The sequence below is a fragment of the Salvelinus alpinus genome, chromosome 3 (genome assembly GCF_045679555.1).
Source record: "Salvelinus alpinus chromosome 3, SLU_Salpinus.1, whole genome shotgun sequence".
Classification (NCBI taxonomy): Eukaryota; Metazoa; Chordata; class Actinopteri; order Salmoniformes; family Salmonidae; genus Salvelinus; species Salvelinus alpinus.
Window position 1 is genome coordinate 54,210,598 of NC_092088.1, and position 15,563 is coordinate 54,226,160.

The 15,563-nt window shown below is 44.3% G+C and overlaps 1 protein-coding gene across 4 annotated transcripts in view; it reads right to left on the reverse strand.

Annotated features, from left to right (window-relative positions):
- LOC139570963 (regulator of G-protein signaling 7) overlaps window positions 1-15,563 on the reverse strand; it is a 118,454-nt gene that overhangs the window by 11,885 nt on the left and 91,006 nt on the right. For all 4 annotated transcript variants that reach the window (XM_071393339.1, XM_071393336.1, XM_071393340.1 and 1 more), the window contains 11 exons: window positions 14,066-14,116; window positions 10,763-10,869; window positions 10,038-10,089; window positions 8,785-8,849; window positions 4,464-4,540; window positions 4,184-4,265; window positions 2,956-3,030; window positions 2,750-2,848; window positions 2,512-2,573; window positions 2,036-2,146; window positions 1,685-1,810 (listed from right to left, as the gene is read on the reverse strand). In XM_071393339.1, coding sequence (XP_071249440.1) covers window positions 1,685-1,810; window positions 2,036-2,146; window positions 2,512-2,573; window positions 2,750-2,848; window positions 2,956-3,030; window positions 4,184-4,265; window positions 4,464-4,540; window positions 8,785-8,849; window positions 10,038-10,089; window positions 10,763-10,869; window positions 14,066-14,116 — 907 coding nt within the window. The remainder of the gene's footprint in view (window positions 1-1,684; window positions 1,811-2,035; window positions 2,147-2,511; window positions 2,574-2,749; window positions 2,849-2,955; window positions 3,031-4,183; window positions 4,266-4,463; window positions 4,541-8,784; window positions 8,850-10,037; window positions 10,090-10,762; window positions 10,870-14,065; window positions 14,117-15,563) is intronic.

The following is a 15,563-nucleotide window of genomic DNA, read 5'->3' on the forward strand; positions in this document are numbered from 1 at the left end:
AAATTAGTTTTAGAATATCGATTAGAATATCGATTATACAATAGTTGCTAATTTATCAATTTCCTCTACAGTCTCAGAGGTTTGTAGTCCTCCTTGCTCGCACATGCTTTTTCAGTTCTGCCCACACATGTTCTATAGGATTGAGGTCAGGACTTTGTGATGGCCACTCCAATACCTTGATTTTGTTGTTCTTAAGCCAATTTGCCACAACTTTGGAAGTATGCTTGGGGTCATTGTCCATTTGGAAGACCCATTTGCGATCATGCTTTACCTTCCTGACTGATGTCTTGAGATGTTGCTTCAATATATCCACTTAATTTTCCTGCCTCATGATGCCATCTATTTTGTGAAGTGCACCAGTCCCTCCTGCAGCAAAGCACCCCACAACATGCTTCACGGTTGGGATGGTGTTCTTCGCCTTGCAAGCGTCCCCCTTTTTCCTCCAAACATAACGATGGTCATTATGGCCAAACAGTTCCATTTTTGTTTCATCAGACCAGAGGACATTTCCCCAAAAAGGATGATCTTTGTCCCCATGTGCAGTTGCAAACCGTAGTCTGGCTTTTTTTATGGGGGTTTGGAGCAGTGGCTTCTTCTTTTCTGAGCGGCCTTTCAGGTTATGTTGATATAGGACTTGTTTTACTGTGGATATTTATACTTTTGTACCTGTTTCCTCCAGCATCTTGACAAGGTTCTTTGCTGTTGTTCTGGAATTGATATGCACTTTTCACACCAAAGTACGTTCATCTATAGGAGACAGAACGCGTCTCCTTCCTGAGCGGTATGACGGCTGCGTGGTCCCATGGTGTTTATACTTGCGTACTATTGTTTGTACAGATGAACGTGGTACCTTCAGGCATTTGGAAAGTGCTCCCCAGAATGAACCAGACTTGTGAAGATCTACAATTTTGTTTCTGAGGTCTTAGCTGATTTCTTTTGAGTTTCCCATGATGTCAAGCAAAGAGGCACTGAGTTTGAAGTTAGGCCTTGAAATACATCCACAGTTACACCTCCAATTGACTCAAATGATGTCAATTAGCCTATCAGAAGCTTCTAAAGCCATGACATCATTTTCTGGAATTTTCCAAGCTGTTTAAAAGCACATTCAATTTAGCGCATGTAAACTTCTAACCTACTGGAATTGTGATACTGTGAATTATATGTGAAATAATCTGTCTGTAAACAATTGTTGGAAAAATTACTTGCGTCATGCACAAAGTAGATGTCCTAACCGACTTGCCAAAACTATAGTTTGTTTACAAGAAATGTGTGGAGTGGTTGAAAAACAAGTTTTAATGACTCCATCCTAAGTGTATGTAAACTTCCGACTTCAACTGTATTTTAATTCATTTTCAGTACTCAGTTATGTCCTTTGCTGGTGATAACATCACATCTATCTAATTATAGGGTAATTCATGTGACATATTAGGTGTAAAATTTCACCTCTGACTCTCACTCAGTTAGATAATATCAACTCTCACTTAGTTACATTACCAGATGGACCTAAAGATTACCCCTGGGCAAAACAGTTCAGAGAAGTACCAGCAGAGGGAGTACAGGAAACGTGAAAGTTTATGCAAGGATACGTTATGATTGTGTGAGAGAAAGGAAGTGAGTGTATGCATGTGGGGGCGTACGTGCATACATGTGTGTTATGTGTATGTGTATGCACTGTATCCCCTACCTCAGGTTCTCTGAGCTAAACTCAGACTCCAGGAACTTGAGGAACTGCTCCCTCCCCACCTGATCCTTGAGAACCTCATTGATTCCGAACGCCCACCTCTTCACCCTCTGCTGACCTGGCTCCTTACTGGGAAGAGACACACGCAGTCAGATACCACAGTGTATAGAGGGAAACCTCAGTGAACAGTACACACTACACAGCTACAAATCATTATATTATTACCCGACATCCCTCAGGAGATGGTTTTCAGCAGTGCAACTTACAAAGCATTTTATGGTACCACACACTATACTTGTACCAGTGTAAAACAACACAGATAAAAAGTAAAAAAGACAGTCCAAGAAGACAAACCTGGCCTCCAGCTCCCACACAGTGGTGTCGTCTGAGATCCAGGGGTTGGAGGGGTCGGTTGGTGTGATGAAGGGGTCATATTCCACATATTGCTCTGTATAGGCCAACAAACTGGGAGAAAGAAAACAAACTATTCAGTTCAGTCAGGTAAAGTGGACAGAAAAGGGAAAAATGTATCATGCCGCCTGGGGAACTCAGGATATGACTAAGAGCAGTGCTATTCGAAGATAGCAGGAAGTGAAGTAATCTAGCATATTTACTCTAACACAATAGTGAGTAACCCAGGACACTAAGGATGGGAATCTACACTCTGTTCAGTGTTACGGCACAGGAAATGACAAAAAGCCTTAGTGCTGATGATACACATCCGGGTATTGTTTGGACTAAACACTTTTCAAGGTTGTCTAAATTCTTAATTACTGGCTACAATAAACATTAAAGAGTTCAACAATGGAGAAAAGGAGAACTTAGCTCACCTCTCGGCCACTTTGGACATTTTCAGTCGATGTCTGTCTAATTGCCCTCCCCAATAAGTGATCTGGAACAACAAGGGGAAATAATATTGTGTGAATTTCTGGGAACTAGTCAAACTGACAAGACAGTAACAGTGTTGCCATCATAACTGTATGTTTTGAAAGAAAATCTTCCTTCCAAACATGCATTCTTGCAATGCAAAAGAAAACCAACCAGGCAGTCCAGCACCCCCTACATTACCTGGTCCTGTAGCTCCTCCTCTGTGGCCGGCTTGGCCTCTGGGGCAGGGGTGTGGGTGGGGCTGTGGGTGCGCACATCATTCTGAGGCCCATATACAGACTGAGGCAGAGAGACAATCAAACAGAACCCACCAAAGTCAAACTCGAACAACAGTGTTTTCAAGTGACCTGTTTTTCAGAAGTAATGGATTTATCAGACACTCTAACCTTTCTTGTCTTGTGGGGGTTTTTCATTCTGGAGGACTTCTTTATGTCAACTTCTGTTGTGTTTACACATCCGGGCTGGAGAGCAACAAAAATTAGCAGTATAAATTAATAAAATAAAGACCTTCAGAGAGCATTCTCTGCTTCTTCTTATTGATTCACTAGCAGCTCAGGTAGGACTGTTTAGTGAACCCAGCAAACCATAGCCTACTTCTTCTATTGCAATTTGCTACATGCGCAGTCAAACATGGTCTTGTGAAATATTAATGTAAAAATTCTAACAAAAATTCTAAACAATCAATGTATCACTGAGAAATAAAACATATTGTCGGTACGTCCTGCATGGGTAAACAAAGGGTACAATCAAGGCATCCTCCAGGATCACGGTGGTTAAGTGGTTTGACGAGGCTGCTGTGAAATCAGAAAGGAACCTGATTATAATGCTCCGAGAATGCATAAATTAATCCTGTTATTTTCCAATTAAGCTCATGGCTGGAGAAGCAGATCCATTCCCGAGTGGAAGCTAATGCTAAGAAGGATATGTGTCTGAATGGATGATGAGGTCAAACAGACCACTGGAGAGCTCTACGTTCATTTTGGGGGGGAGGAATTGAGAGTACAGTAATAACATTTAGATATTACGGCAGACAAAGAAGAAAGAAAAAATCTCTGCCTTTACCAAGCTCTGAAAATGTGACTATTATCCAAATCCATTACATTATTCAGACTGAACGGTGAAGGAAATTGCTTTGTAGACTGAAAAAAACACAGGTTACGTTCTTTGTCATTTTATAAAAAAACATCTAATAAAAAATCCATGCCAATTAATACAATTTCTAAGATAAGAACAACTTAGGTTTTTGACAACTAATATTTCTAAACATGTATGCATGACAAACGACAACAATATTGCACAAAGGAATACTAAGTTTACTCGATTCAATACCTATCGTGGAAGTTCAGCGCTATAGCGCAATTTAAATTTAAAGGCAATGTTCCCGTGTTCGCGGAGACTGCATTCACAGTAAACGCTGCATATGTCGGCTCAATCGGAGATTAACTTAAAATTTTAATTATGCGACAAAGCAGAACTTCAGCGATATGGATTTAATTTGAGCACAGCCTCCAGTTAACTGAATACTGCAGTGGAAAATTTGCCCAAATACTGTAGCTAAATGTTATGTTATGGAAATAATGATTTTAAGAGATTTTAAGAGCACAATAAACTCACCACAGGTCTGTGCACATCCCAAAATGCTCTTTCTTGACTATCGAGAATTTTCCTCTCAATCTTATCCCTTTTCTTGTCAACTCTGAGGAGATACACAGTACAGGCAATTACATTTTTGGTATTTTACATAAACATATTTTGTGTAATTATTACTGTTTTTTCTTTGCCACTTCCCCTGGCCTAAAATGTGGTGTTATTAGGAAACTGATGAGAAGTGGTAGTTAGAGGTGAGGGCATATCAACGCATACAGTACTACATTTGTTTCATTTGGAAACTTACTTTGCTTGTGCTTCTGCTTGCATAAATATGAACTCCCATTTTCTGGCAAATGCTCTCTGTAGCCTCGCTAAGCTCTCCTGAATCAACAATAAGCATAAAAAATCCAGACAGTTATCCCATGACATACAGTGGCTTGCGAAAGTATTCACCTGCCATTGGCATTTTTCCTATTTTGTTGCCTTACAACTTGGAATTAAAATAGATTTTTGGGGGGGTTTGTATCATTTTATTTACACAACATGCCTACCACTTTGAAGATGCAAAATATTTTTGGGGGTGAAACAAACAAGAAACAAGACAAAAAAACTGAAAACTTGAGTGCATAACTATTCACCCCCCCCAAAGTCAATACTTTGTAGAGCCACCTTTTGCAGCAATTACAGCTGCAAGTCTCTTGGGGTAATGTCTCTATAAGCTTGGCACATCTAGCCACTGGGATTATTGCCCATTCTTCAAGGCAAAACTGCTTCAGCTACTTCAAGTTGGATGGGTCCCGCTGGTGTACAGCAATCTTTAAGTCATACCACAGATTCTCAATTGGATTGAAGTCGGGGCTTTGACTAGGCCATTCCAAGACATTTAAATGTTTCCCCTTAAACCACTCGAGTGTTGCTTTAGCAGTATGCTAAGGGTCATTGTCCTGCTGGTCGGTGAACCTCCGTCCCAGTCTCAAATCTATGGAAGACTGAAACAGGTTTCCCTCAAGAATGTCCCTGTATTTAGCACCATCTATCATTCCTTCAATTCTCACCAGTTTCCCAGTCCCTGCCGATTAAAAATATTCCCACAGCATGATGCTGCCACCACCAGGCTTCACTGTGGGGATGGTATTCTTGGGTTGATGAGAGGTGTAGGGTTTACGCCAGACATAGCATTTTCCATGATGGCCAAAAAGCTAAATTTTTGTCTCATCTGACCAGAGTACCCTCTTCCATATGTTTGGGGAGTATCCCACATGCCTTTTGGTGAACACCAAACGTGTTTGCTTATTTTTTTATTTAAACAATGGCTTTTTTCTGGCCACTCTTCCATAAAGCCCTGCTCTGTGGCGTGTACGGCATAAAGTGGTCCTATGGACAGATACTCCAATCTCCGCTGTGGAGCTTTGCAGATCCTTCAGGGTTATTTTTGGTCTCTTTGTTGCCTCTCTGATTAATGCCCCCCTTTCCTGGTCCGTGAGTTTTAGTGGGAGGCCCTCTCTTGGCAGGTTTGTTGGGGTGCCATATTCTTTCCATTTTTTAAATAATGGATTTAATGGAGCTCTGTGGGATGTTCTAAGTTTCTGATATATTTTTATAACCCAACCCTGATATGTACTTCTCCACAACTTTCTCCTTGACCTGTTTGGAGAGCTCCTTGGTCTTCGTGGTGCCGCTTGCTTGGTGGTGCCCCTTGATTAGTGATGTTGCAGACTCTGGGTGTAACGAACGTCGTCGGGAGAAGGAGAAGAGGACCAAGGTGCAGCGTGGTAAGTGTTCATATTTTTAATCACTAAACTGAACACTGAACAAAACAACAAAAGACGACAAACGAACAGTTCTGTAAGGTGACGACACACACTAAACAGAAAATAATCACCCACAACTCAAAGTGGGAAAACAGGCTACCTAAATATGGTTCTCAATCAGAGACAACGATAGACAGCTGCCTCTGATTGAGAACCACACACGGCCAAACACAAAGAAATAGACAACATAGAACACCAGACATAGAATGCCCACCCAAACTCACGCCCTGACCAACCCCCCCCCCCCCAAGGGTGCGGACTCTGGCCGCAAAACCTGAACCTATAGGGGAGGGTCTGGGTGGGAATTTCACCGTGGTGTCGGCTCTTATGCGGGACGTGGACCCCGCTCCACCCTTACCGCCGACCCCGGACCGGGGACCCTCGCAGCGGGCCCCGGACAGGAGGGCGACTCTGGCTGCTCCGGACAGGAGGGAGACTCTGGCTGCTCCGGACAGGAGGGATACTCTGGCTGCTCCGGACAGGAGGGAGACTCTGGCTGCTCCGGACAGGAGGGAGACTCTGGCTGCTCCGGACAGGAGGGAGACTCTGGCTGCTCCGGACAGGAGGGAGTCGCTGGAGGCTCCGGACTAGAGGGCGACACTAGAGGCTCCGGACTAGAGGGCCGTCGCTGGAGGCTCCGAACTAGAGGGCGTCGCTGGAGGCTCCGGACTAGAGGGCGACGCTGGAGGCTCCGGACTAGAGGGCGACGCTGGAGGCTCCGGACTAGAGGGTGTCGCTGGAGGCTCCGGACTAGAGGGCGTCGCTGGAGGCTCCGGACTAGAGTCCTTCGTTGGAGGCCTCGTGCCATAACTCCTCACTGGAGGTTTCATGCCATGGATCCTCACTGGAGGCTTCGTGCCATGGATCACCACTGGAGGCTTCGTGCCATGGATCATCACTGGAGGCTTCGTGCCATGGATCATCACAGGAGGCTTCGTGCCATGGATCATCACTGGAGGCTTCTTGCCATGGATCATCACTGGAGGCTTCTTGCCATGGATCATCACTGGAGGCTTCTTGCCATGGATCATCACTGGAGGCTTCGTGCCATGGATCATCACTGGAGGCTTCGTGCCATGGATCATCACTGGAGGCTTCGTGCCATGGATCATCACAGGAGGCTTCTTGCCATGGATCATCACTGGAGGCTTCTTGCCATGGATCATCACTGGAGGCTTCGTGCCATGGATCACCACTGGAGGCTTCTTGCCATGGATCATCACTGGAGGCTTCGTGCCATGGATCCTCACTGGACTGGAGAGACACACAGGAGGCCTGGCTCTGGGAGAAGGCACAGGACTCACCAGGCTGGGGAGACATGCAGGAGGGTTAGGGCTTAGCACAGGCACAGAACTCACCAGGCTGGGGAGACATGCAGGAGGCCTTGTCCTTGGCCGAGGCACCGGGTGCACTGGACCGTGGAGGCGCACTGGCGGTCTCGAGCGCAGAGCTAGCACCACTCGTCCTGGCTGGATCCCCCCTGTAGCCCGGCAAGTGTGGGGAGTTGGAACAGGCCGCACTGGGCTGTGCTGGCGAACTGGGGACACCGTGCGTAGGGCTGGTGCAGTATACCCCGGGCCGAGGAGACGCACTGGACCGGCATCATCCCTCCTGGCTCGATGCCCACTCTAGCCCGGCTGATTCGAGGAGCTGCGATGTAGCGCACCGGGCTATGCGTGCGCACTGGGGACACCTTGCGCTTCCCCGCATAACACGGTGCCTGCCTAGTCACTCTCTCGCCACGGTAAGCACGGGGAGTTGGCTCAGGTCTCCTACCTGAGTCCGCCAATCTCCCCGTGTGCACCCCCCAAAAAAAAAATCTGGGGCTGCCTCTCGTGCACTTTTCCTCGAGCCAACTCCTCATAGCGTCGCCGCTCCGCCTTAGCTGCCTCCAGCTCCCTTTTCCTCCCATGTCCAGGAGTCCATTCCACCACGCTGCTTGGTCCCTTGTTGGTGGGTGGTTCTGTAACGAATGTCGTCGGGAGAAGGAGAGGAGGACCAAAGTGCAGCGTGGTACGTATCCATAATTACTTTTAATCAAGATGAATACACGAATAAAAACAACAAAACGACCAACGAACAGTTCTGACAGGTGCAACAACCACTAACCAGAAAATAACCACCCACAAACAAAAGTGGGAAAACAGGATACCTAAGTATGGCTCTCAATCAGAGACAACGATAGACAGCTGCCTCTGATTGAGAACCATACCAGGCCAAACACATAGAAATAGAAAACTTAGACCTACAACATAGAATACCCACCCACATCACACCCTGACCAAACTAAAAATAGAAACATACAAAGCAATCTACAGTCAGGGCGTGACACTGGGGCCATACAGAACATGTTTATACATACTGAGATCATGAGACAGATCATATGACACTTAGATTGCACACAGGTGGACTTTATTTAACTAATTATGTGAATTCCGAAGGTAATTGGTTGCACCAGATCATCTTTAGGGGCTTCATAGCAAAGGGGGTGAATACATTTGCACGAACCACTTTTAATTATTTTTTTTAACAAGTTATTTTTTCCATTTCACTTCACCAATTTGGACTATTTTGTGTATGTCCATTACATGAAAATCAAATAAAAATCTATTTAAATTACAGGTTGTTGATGCAACAAAATAGGGAAAACGCCAAGGGGGATGAATACTTTTGCAAGGCACTGTAATACAACAACACCAACAGAACAAAAGGCTTTCGCTGTGAGGATACAAATCAGGCTGATATCAATATTAATTACTCTACTGCTAACATAATAAAGAGAGAATTACGATATGAACAGAGAAGACCTCTTACCGCCTCATAATCTGCTAGCTCCAGACGAGCTTTGTTTTGCATTGTTCTTTTGCACAGGTAAACAGCTGAGAGACAGAACAAACGTATCAGAAAACAGAGAAAACTACTGTTGACAGATGCTGGCTGTTGATCAAGTTTTACTTTGCCAAACCCTTCCTGCAACAGCTGCAGACTAGGCCACAGCATTGAGATGCCTGTGGAAAAGTAATTCCCTATGACCAGAGTACAATGTGGCTTGTTAATGCGCCTTAACAAAATCCTTAACTGGTCCTAACCTGTTTACCGAAACCACTCAATGGCCAATCTAAACTAGCCTGTAAATTACACAGGTCAATAACCATAGCACGTCTGTGAAATTGAACAGGGACTTGGATGGAAACACCTTCCCTCCCATTCCATCACTATTACTCCAACCCTCTATCCCTCTCTACACTGACCATCTGTAGAGATTCCATTATTCCATTACCCCTGTACGTGTATTCATTAGAAAGTGTCAATCATGCCAGTCTGTTGTCTACTACAAAGTAATTAGAGGTTCCCTAATGCTATGGCTATTCCCGTTTCATTCATTAGTCTTCCTACCCCAACACAAAAGGAGAGGAAATGAATGTGCTTGGTGTTAGCTATGCGCTACAGGTGTTTAATAAACTCAGCTTTATTTCCTCTTTTATCGGTTTACACAATCAAACATCTCCCTCGGCTGGTCAATCCCTTCCCCCCCATCTCCATTTCCCTCCATGTAATCAGCACTTCAACAACACAATAGGGATTAATCAAAGAGCTGCATTGTGGATGCAAATGGCTATCTATATGGCTGGTGTGGTTCTTGCAACTCACATACAAAATAAGACTCAAATTAACATAACCCTATCTTTTCCATTAAACCCCCATTTATGGTTCTGTTTTCATCTGCTAAGCCGGAGCATTGGGCTACAATGTACAGCATGTCAGATGCTATACAAATGTGTGCCTAGATTCAATCCAAAGGTTTGTAGATCCGTGCTAAAGCGCAATTAAAATGTAAAAGCAATGTTCCTGCGTTTGCGGGGACTGACTGCATTGATGGTAAACGCCGCATATGACGGCTCAATCAAAAATACTATTTTAATTCCAATCACGCTTTAAGGCGTATCTTCCGTGCTACGGATTGAAAGTAGCCCAAAATCTATTTTATCTATATACGTATGGTTACATTCAATGCACCATCCAGCCTTCCATTGTGTAATACTATTCACTTTTGCTAAGGCTCTTACCATAGTCTGTATTTTCTGGCTCCCAGCAGTTTGATGGCCAGAAGTAGGGGGTCTGAGAAGAGCGATTGTAAGAAGAAAAGAGTGAGGGACGAGGCAGCTAAAGAACTGACACACCTTTATCTAAGAACTGTTCTAAGAACTGAGACACGTTAATCTAAGAACTGTTCTAAGAACTGAGTCACCTTGATCTAAGAACTGTTCTAAGAACTGAGACACCTTGATCTAAGAACTGATCTAAGAACTGAGACACATTGATCTAAGAACTGTTCTAAGAACTGAGACACCCTGATCTAAGAACTGATCTAAGAATTGAGACGCCTTGATCTAAGAACTGAGACACCTTTATCTAAGAACTGATCTAAGAACTGAGACACCTTGATCTAAGAACTGATCTAAGAATTGAGACACCTTGATCTAAGAACTGATCTAAGAATTGAGACACCTTGATCTAAGAACTCTTCTAAGAATTGAGACACCTTTATCTAAGAACTGATCTAAGAACTGAGACGCCTGGCTAAAATTCACATTAGGCCCTTGAGCGAGGCACTTTAGTTGCCTCGGTAAAACATCTAGCAATATAAATGGATTAAGTGTAAAAGATATAGCACTCAACAAAGACGTATGGATTGAGTCCTCCCTGTGTGGTCTGATATGGATTGGATGAGATAAAGAAGGAGTACATTATAGAACATATAAGAGCCATACAGCCTATGAATTCACTGTACCTGAAACCTGTAGAAAGTGCCGTCGTCTTTGAGTGTGAGTACGTGGTCTGAGATAGGGAAGAAGTAGCCATGGGCAGCCATCAGGGTCCCTAGGTGAAGGGCCTCCACTGGACAACACAAACAACATCATATCATTTTCCACCACAGCACCCCTAATATTCCCATTGTCCCCTTTGAAACATCCCACTTCCCCCCCTCCACCGGGGTATGGCATATGAGGTCAGCATAGTACCTTTAGGGACAGCCTCAAAGGCAAATCTGACCTCATATGCCAAATCCGCTACCCCTCCTAATGTAAAATGAAACACATTATATTTTTATCACTATTTCCACCTTGTCTCTCTGTATCTAGAATGTGTACGACTCAGCTATGCATTAATAAATGATCACTCATTAATGTTTAAAGATACACTATCCATACAAAATGGACACCCTTTCAAATTAGTGGATTCTGCTATTTCAGCCACACCCGTTGCTGACAGGTGTATAAAAAAATTGAGTACACAGCCATGGAATCACCATAGACAAACATTGGCAGTAAATTGGCCTTACTGAAGAGCTCACTGACTTTCAACGTGGCACCGTCAGTTCGTAAAATGTCTGCCCTGCTAGAGCTGCCCCGGTCAACTGTACGGGCTGTTATTGGGAAGTGGAAACGTCTAGAAGCAGCAACGACTCAGTCACGAAGTGGTAAGCCAGACAAGATCACAGAACGGGACCACAGAGTGCTGAAGCGTGTAGTGCGAAAAAATAGTCTGGCCTCGGTTGCAACACTGACTACCGAGTTCCAAACTGCCTCTGGAAGCAACGTCAGCACAAGAACTGTTCGTCGGGAGCTTCATGAAATTGGTTTCAAAAGCTGAGCAGCCGCACACAAGCCTAAGATCACCATGTACAATGCCAAGCATCAGCTGGAGTGGTGTAACGCTCGCCGCCATTGAACTCTGGAGCAGTGGAAACGCATACTCTGGAGTGATGAATCACGCTTCACCATCTGGCAGTCCGACGAACAAATCTGGGTTTGGAGGATGCCAGAAGAATGCCACCTGCCCAAATGCATAGTGCCAACCGTAAAGTTTGGTGGAGGAGGAATAATGATCTGGGGCTGTTTGTCATGGTTCGGGCTAGGCCCCTTAGTTCCAGTGAAGGGAAATCTTAACACTACAGCGTACAATGACATCCTAGACAATTCTGTGCTTCCGACTATGTGGCAAAAGTTTGGGGAAGGCCCTTTCCTGTTTCAGCATGACAATGCCCCAGTGCACAAAGCGAGGTCCATACAGAAATGGTTTGTCGAGATCCGTGTGAAAAAACTTGTGACTGGCCTGCACAGAGCACTGACCTCAACCCCATCAAACACCTTTGGGATGAATTGGAATGCCGACTGCAAGCCAGGCCTAATCGCCCAACATCGGTGCCCGACCTCACGAATGCCCTTGTAGCTGAATGGAAGCAAGTCCCCGGCAGCAATGTTCCAACATATAGTGGAAAGCCTTCCCAGAAGAGTGATTATAGCAGCAAAGGGGAGACCAACTCCATATTAATACCGATGATTTTGGAATGACATGTTCAACGAGCAAGTCTCCACATACTTTTGGTCATGTAGTGTATGTTTAGCTTACTCATAAATGTGAGTGCCCTTTCAGTGTATTTGTGTGTGGATGTGTGTGATATGTTTTATGCATTGTATGCTTGTGTGAGATTCCTAGTCTGCAATTTGGATACAGTGTTTTGAACCAAAACAGCAAGATTGTTATAGATAAAGCAATTACAGAAAGAAAGAGACAGATATTCTCTTCTGTTGGGAAGCTACACAGATTGCATACTGTATATTCAGGAATTCTGAAAGAGGATTTGCACATTCATCTATATTACTGTCTGGTTAGAGCTTCAGACACAGTGGATATCAAACAGGCTTAAAGACGAATCCAGTCACCCCCGAAAATAACTTTTAACAACTTTATGGATTGTTAGCACATAGCCCTAAGTGCTAAAGCATGTATTTATATCCACCAACTGTGGTTAAAAGTGTCTAGAACCAAGAGGTACATAGCTGCTTTGTACGCTAATCAAATTCATATCCTAAACTCCAGAAGAAAAAAGGATGGAGCAGGAGAATAAAAAACATCCTTTCTTAAACTGAAAAAGAAATGAGTGTCTGGCTTGGGGAGTGTAAAGCTATCTGACTTTTTGACCCTCGACTCCACTCGTATGCCCTGTAATCGCCTTTACAGTGACTCAGCCATTAGCTAGGGAATAACAATTTGAGGACACTCCCCGTGTACTGTCCTCGTGAATACCCTGGCCTGCAGATTATAATTAATTTGAGGTCATTTCTGTACTAGAATTTGTAATCAAATTTTTCTCACAGGACCATTGGGACCTCAAACAAGATTCTCTCAAGCTTAAATGTGTTTCTGTGCAATTTCCTGCTCTTGTCAGACCTTGTGAGTGACGACACAGTGCAATGAGATTCCTCAATATTGAAGTAAAGGAAACAGAGATTCAGTCTGAACCTGTTTTCTGCTGAAGCATAGGCGCAGGTATTTCAGCCTGACTGCAGTGCTTCTGAGAGTTCTCCAGTGCTCCACGGTCCATGCGCACTTTGTGGAGTGCTGTTGAGTCAGCTTTGTTTTAAAAAGTGAAAATAAAATCACTAATGCGGGTGAATCGACCTTTCCATACCAACGCATGCACCAGAATGTACACATAGGAAAACACACACACACAGCAAGGGCTCTTTGTGCTTGTCTTATTGAACAGGCCTTGTGTGGAGCTGTTAACTGAGTGCTTTGAAAACAGGTAGGTAGACGAGGAAATACAATAGAGTCTCAACAGACTTTTGCCGGTATGGAGCCTGAGGGAGAGAAGACAGGCAGATTCTTTTTCTGTCCAGCACTCAAAGGCTTCCCCTCTCCTCTAAATCAGTGACATGGGTTATGCCTTTTGCCTCCCTCTGTCCACCATTGAAAACCTTCCGCCTTCCTCTCACTCTATGGCAAAGTGATAATGACCAACCTTTTGAAACATGTTGTTCCCTTCGAGTGACGTGACCTAACATGCACCTACTAGGTTATATAATCAAATCAATTGCTTTAGAAAAGCACTGCTACCGAATGCATTGAGGTTTTAGAGAAACAAAGTCTGACTTTGGGCTACTTTTCAACTAATGTTACAATGATTCTAATTAGCCATGGACATGTTAAACATGGAAGGAACTTCTCAAGAATAAGGGTGTTGTATGTCACATGTCTAGTGTCACATAAGTAAAGACATAAGAGGACACTAATGAGCATACATTACCTTGATCTTCAATGTTCAGGTTTTTGATCATCCACTGTACAATGTCAGAACCTGGAATGGAAAACAACATACATAAATACACCCAAAGCATACTGTACAGCACCTTTTAGCATAGTGATGTAAACTATAGTCTCTTTAGGCCTACTCTGGGTTCGCGCCCAGGCTCTGTCGCAGCCGGCCGCGACCGGGAGGTCCGTGGGGCGACGCACAATTGGCCTAGCGTCGTCCGGGTTTGGGAGGGTTTGGCCGGTAGGGATATCCTTGTCTCATCGCGCTCCAGCGACTCCTGTGGCGGGCCGGGTGCAGTGCGCACTAACCGAGGGGGCCAGGTGCACGGTGTTTCCTCCGACACATTGGTGCGGCTGGCTTCCGGGTTGGAGGCGCGCTGTGTTAAGAAGCAGTGCGGCTTGGTTGGGTTGTGCTTCGGAGGACGCATGGCTTTCGACCTTCGTCTCTCCCGAGCCCGTACGGGAGTTGTAGTGATGAGACAAGATAGTAATTACTAGCGATTGGATACCACGAAAATTGGGGAGAAAAGGGGGTAAAATGTATAAAAAAATAAATATAAAAATTATAGTCTCTTTATTACATGCAAATTCCTCTCAGGTAGAACAATTGTGAGTGGGTAATTGTCAATCCCAAAAAATATGATTTTATTACAGCCATTCGAGAGCTTGGGACTATAAGGTTTTATCTGCATTTTTGTCCAAATGTAGTCATTGACATAGCCTTGTTCTGTTCAATGTTCTCTACCTATATAGTACTCTAAATATCCCAATGCATGTTGTTAAATTCAAAAGAATACTAGATAAAAATTGCTGACACCATTCAAATCAGAACGTTAAAGCCAATTATCTCAGAATCATCTTTTTGCAGATAGAACCTTAGAGTCCCAAGCTCTCTCACTAGAAACCACCTAACTCTGTTCCCATTAATACAAATTACACCCCTGATAAGAGTGGTTGGAACAATCATGGCATAACCTGTCTAACTAACGCTAAGGAGGACTCCTTAATACATATACACTGATTATACCAAACATTAGGTGCCCTCAGAACAGCCTCAATTCATCGGGGGATGGACTCTACAAGGTGTCGAAAGCGTTCCACAAGGATGCTGGCCCATGTTGACTCCAATGCTTCCCACAGTTGTGTCAAGTTGGCTGGATGTCCTTTGGGTGGTGGACCATTCTTGATACGCACGGGAAACTGTTGAGCTCGAAAAACCCAGCAGCGTTGCAGTTCTTGACACAAACCGATGCGCCTGGCACCTACTACCATACCCTGTTCAAAGGCAGTTAAATATTTTGTTTGCCCATTCACCCTCTGAATGGCACACATACACAATAAATGTCTCAATTGTCTCAAGTCTTAAAAATCCTTCTTTAACCTGTCTCCTCTCCTTCATCTACACTGATTGAAGTGTTTTGTCACATACAAGTGACATCAATAAGGGATCATAGCTTTCACCTGGTCAGTCTATGGTTATGGAATGAGCA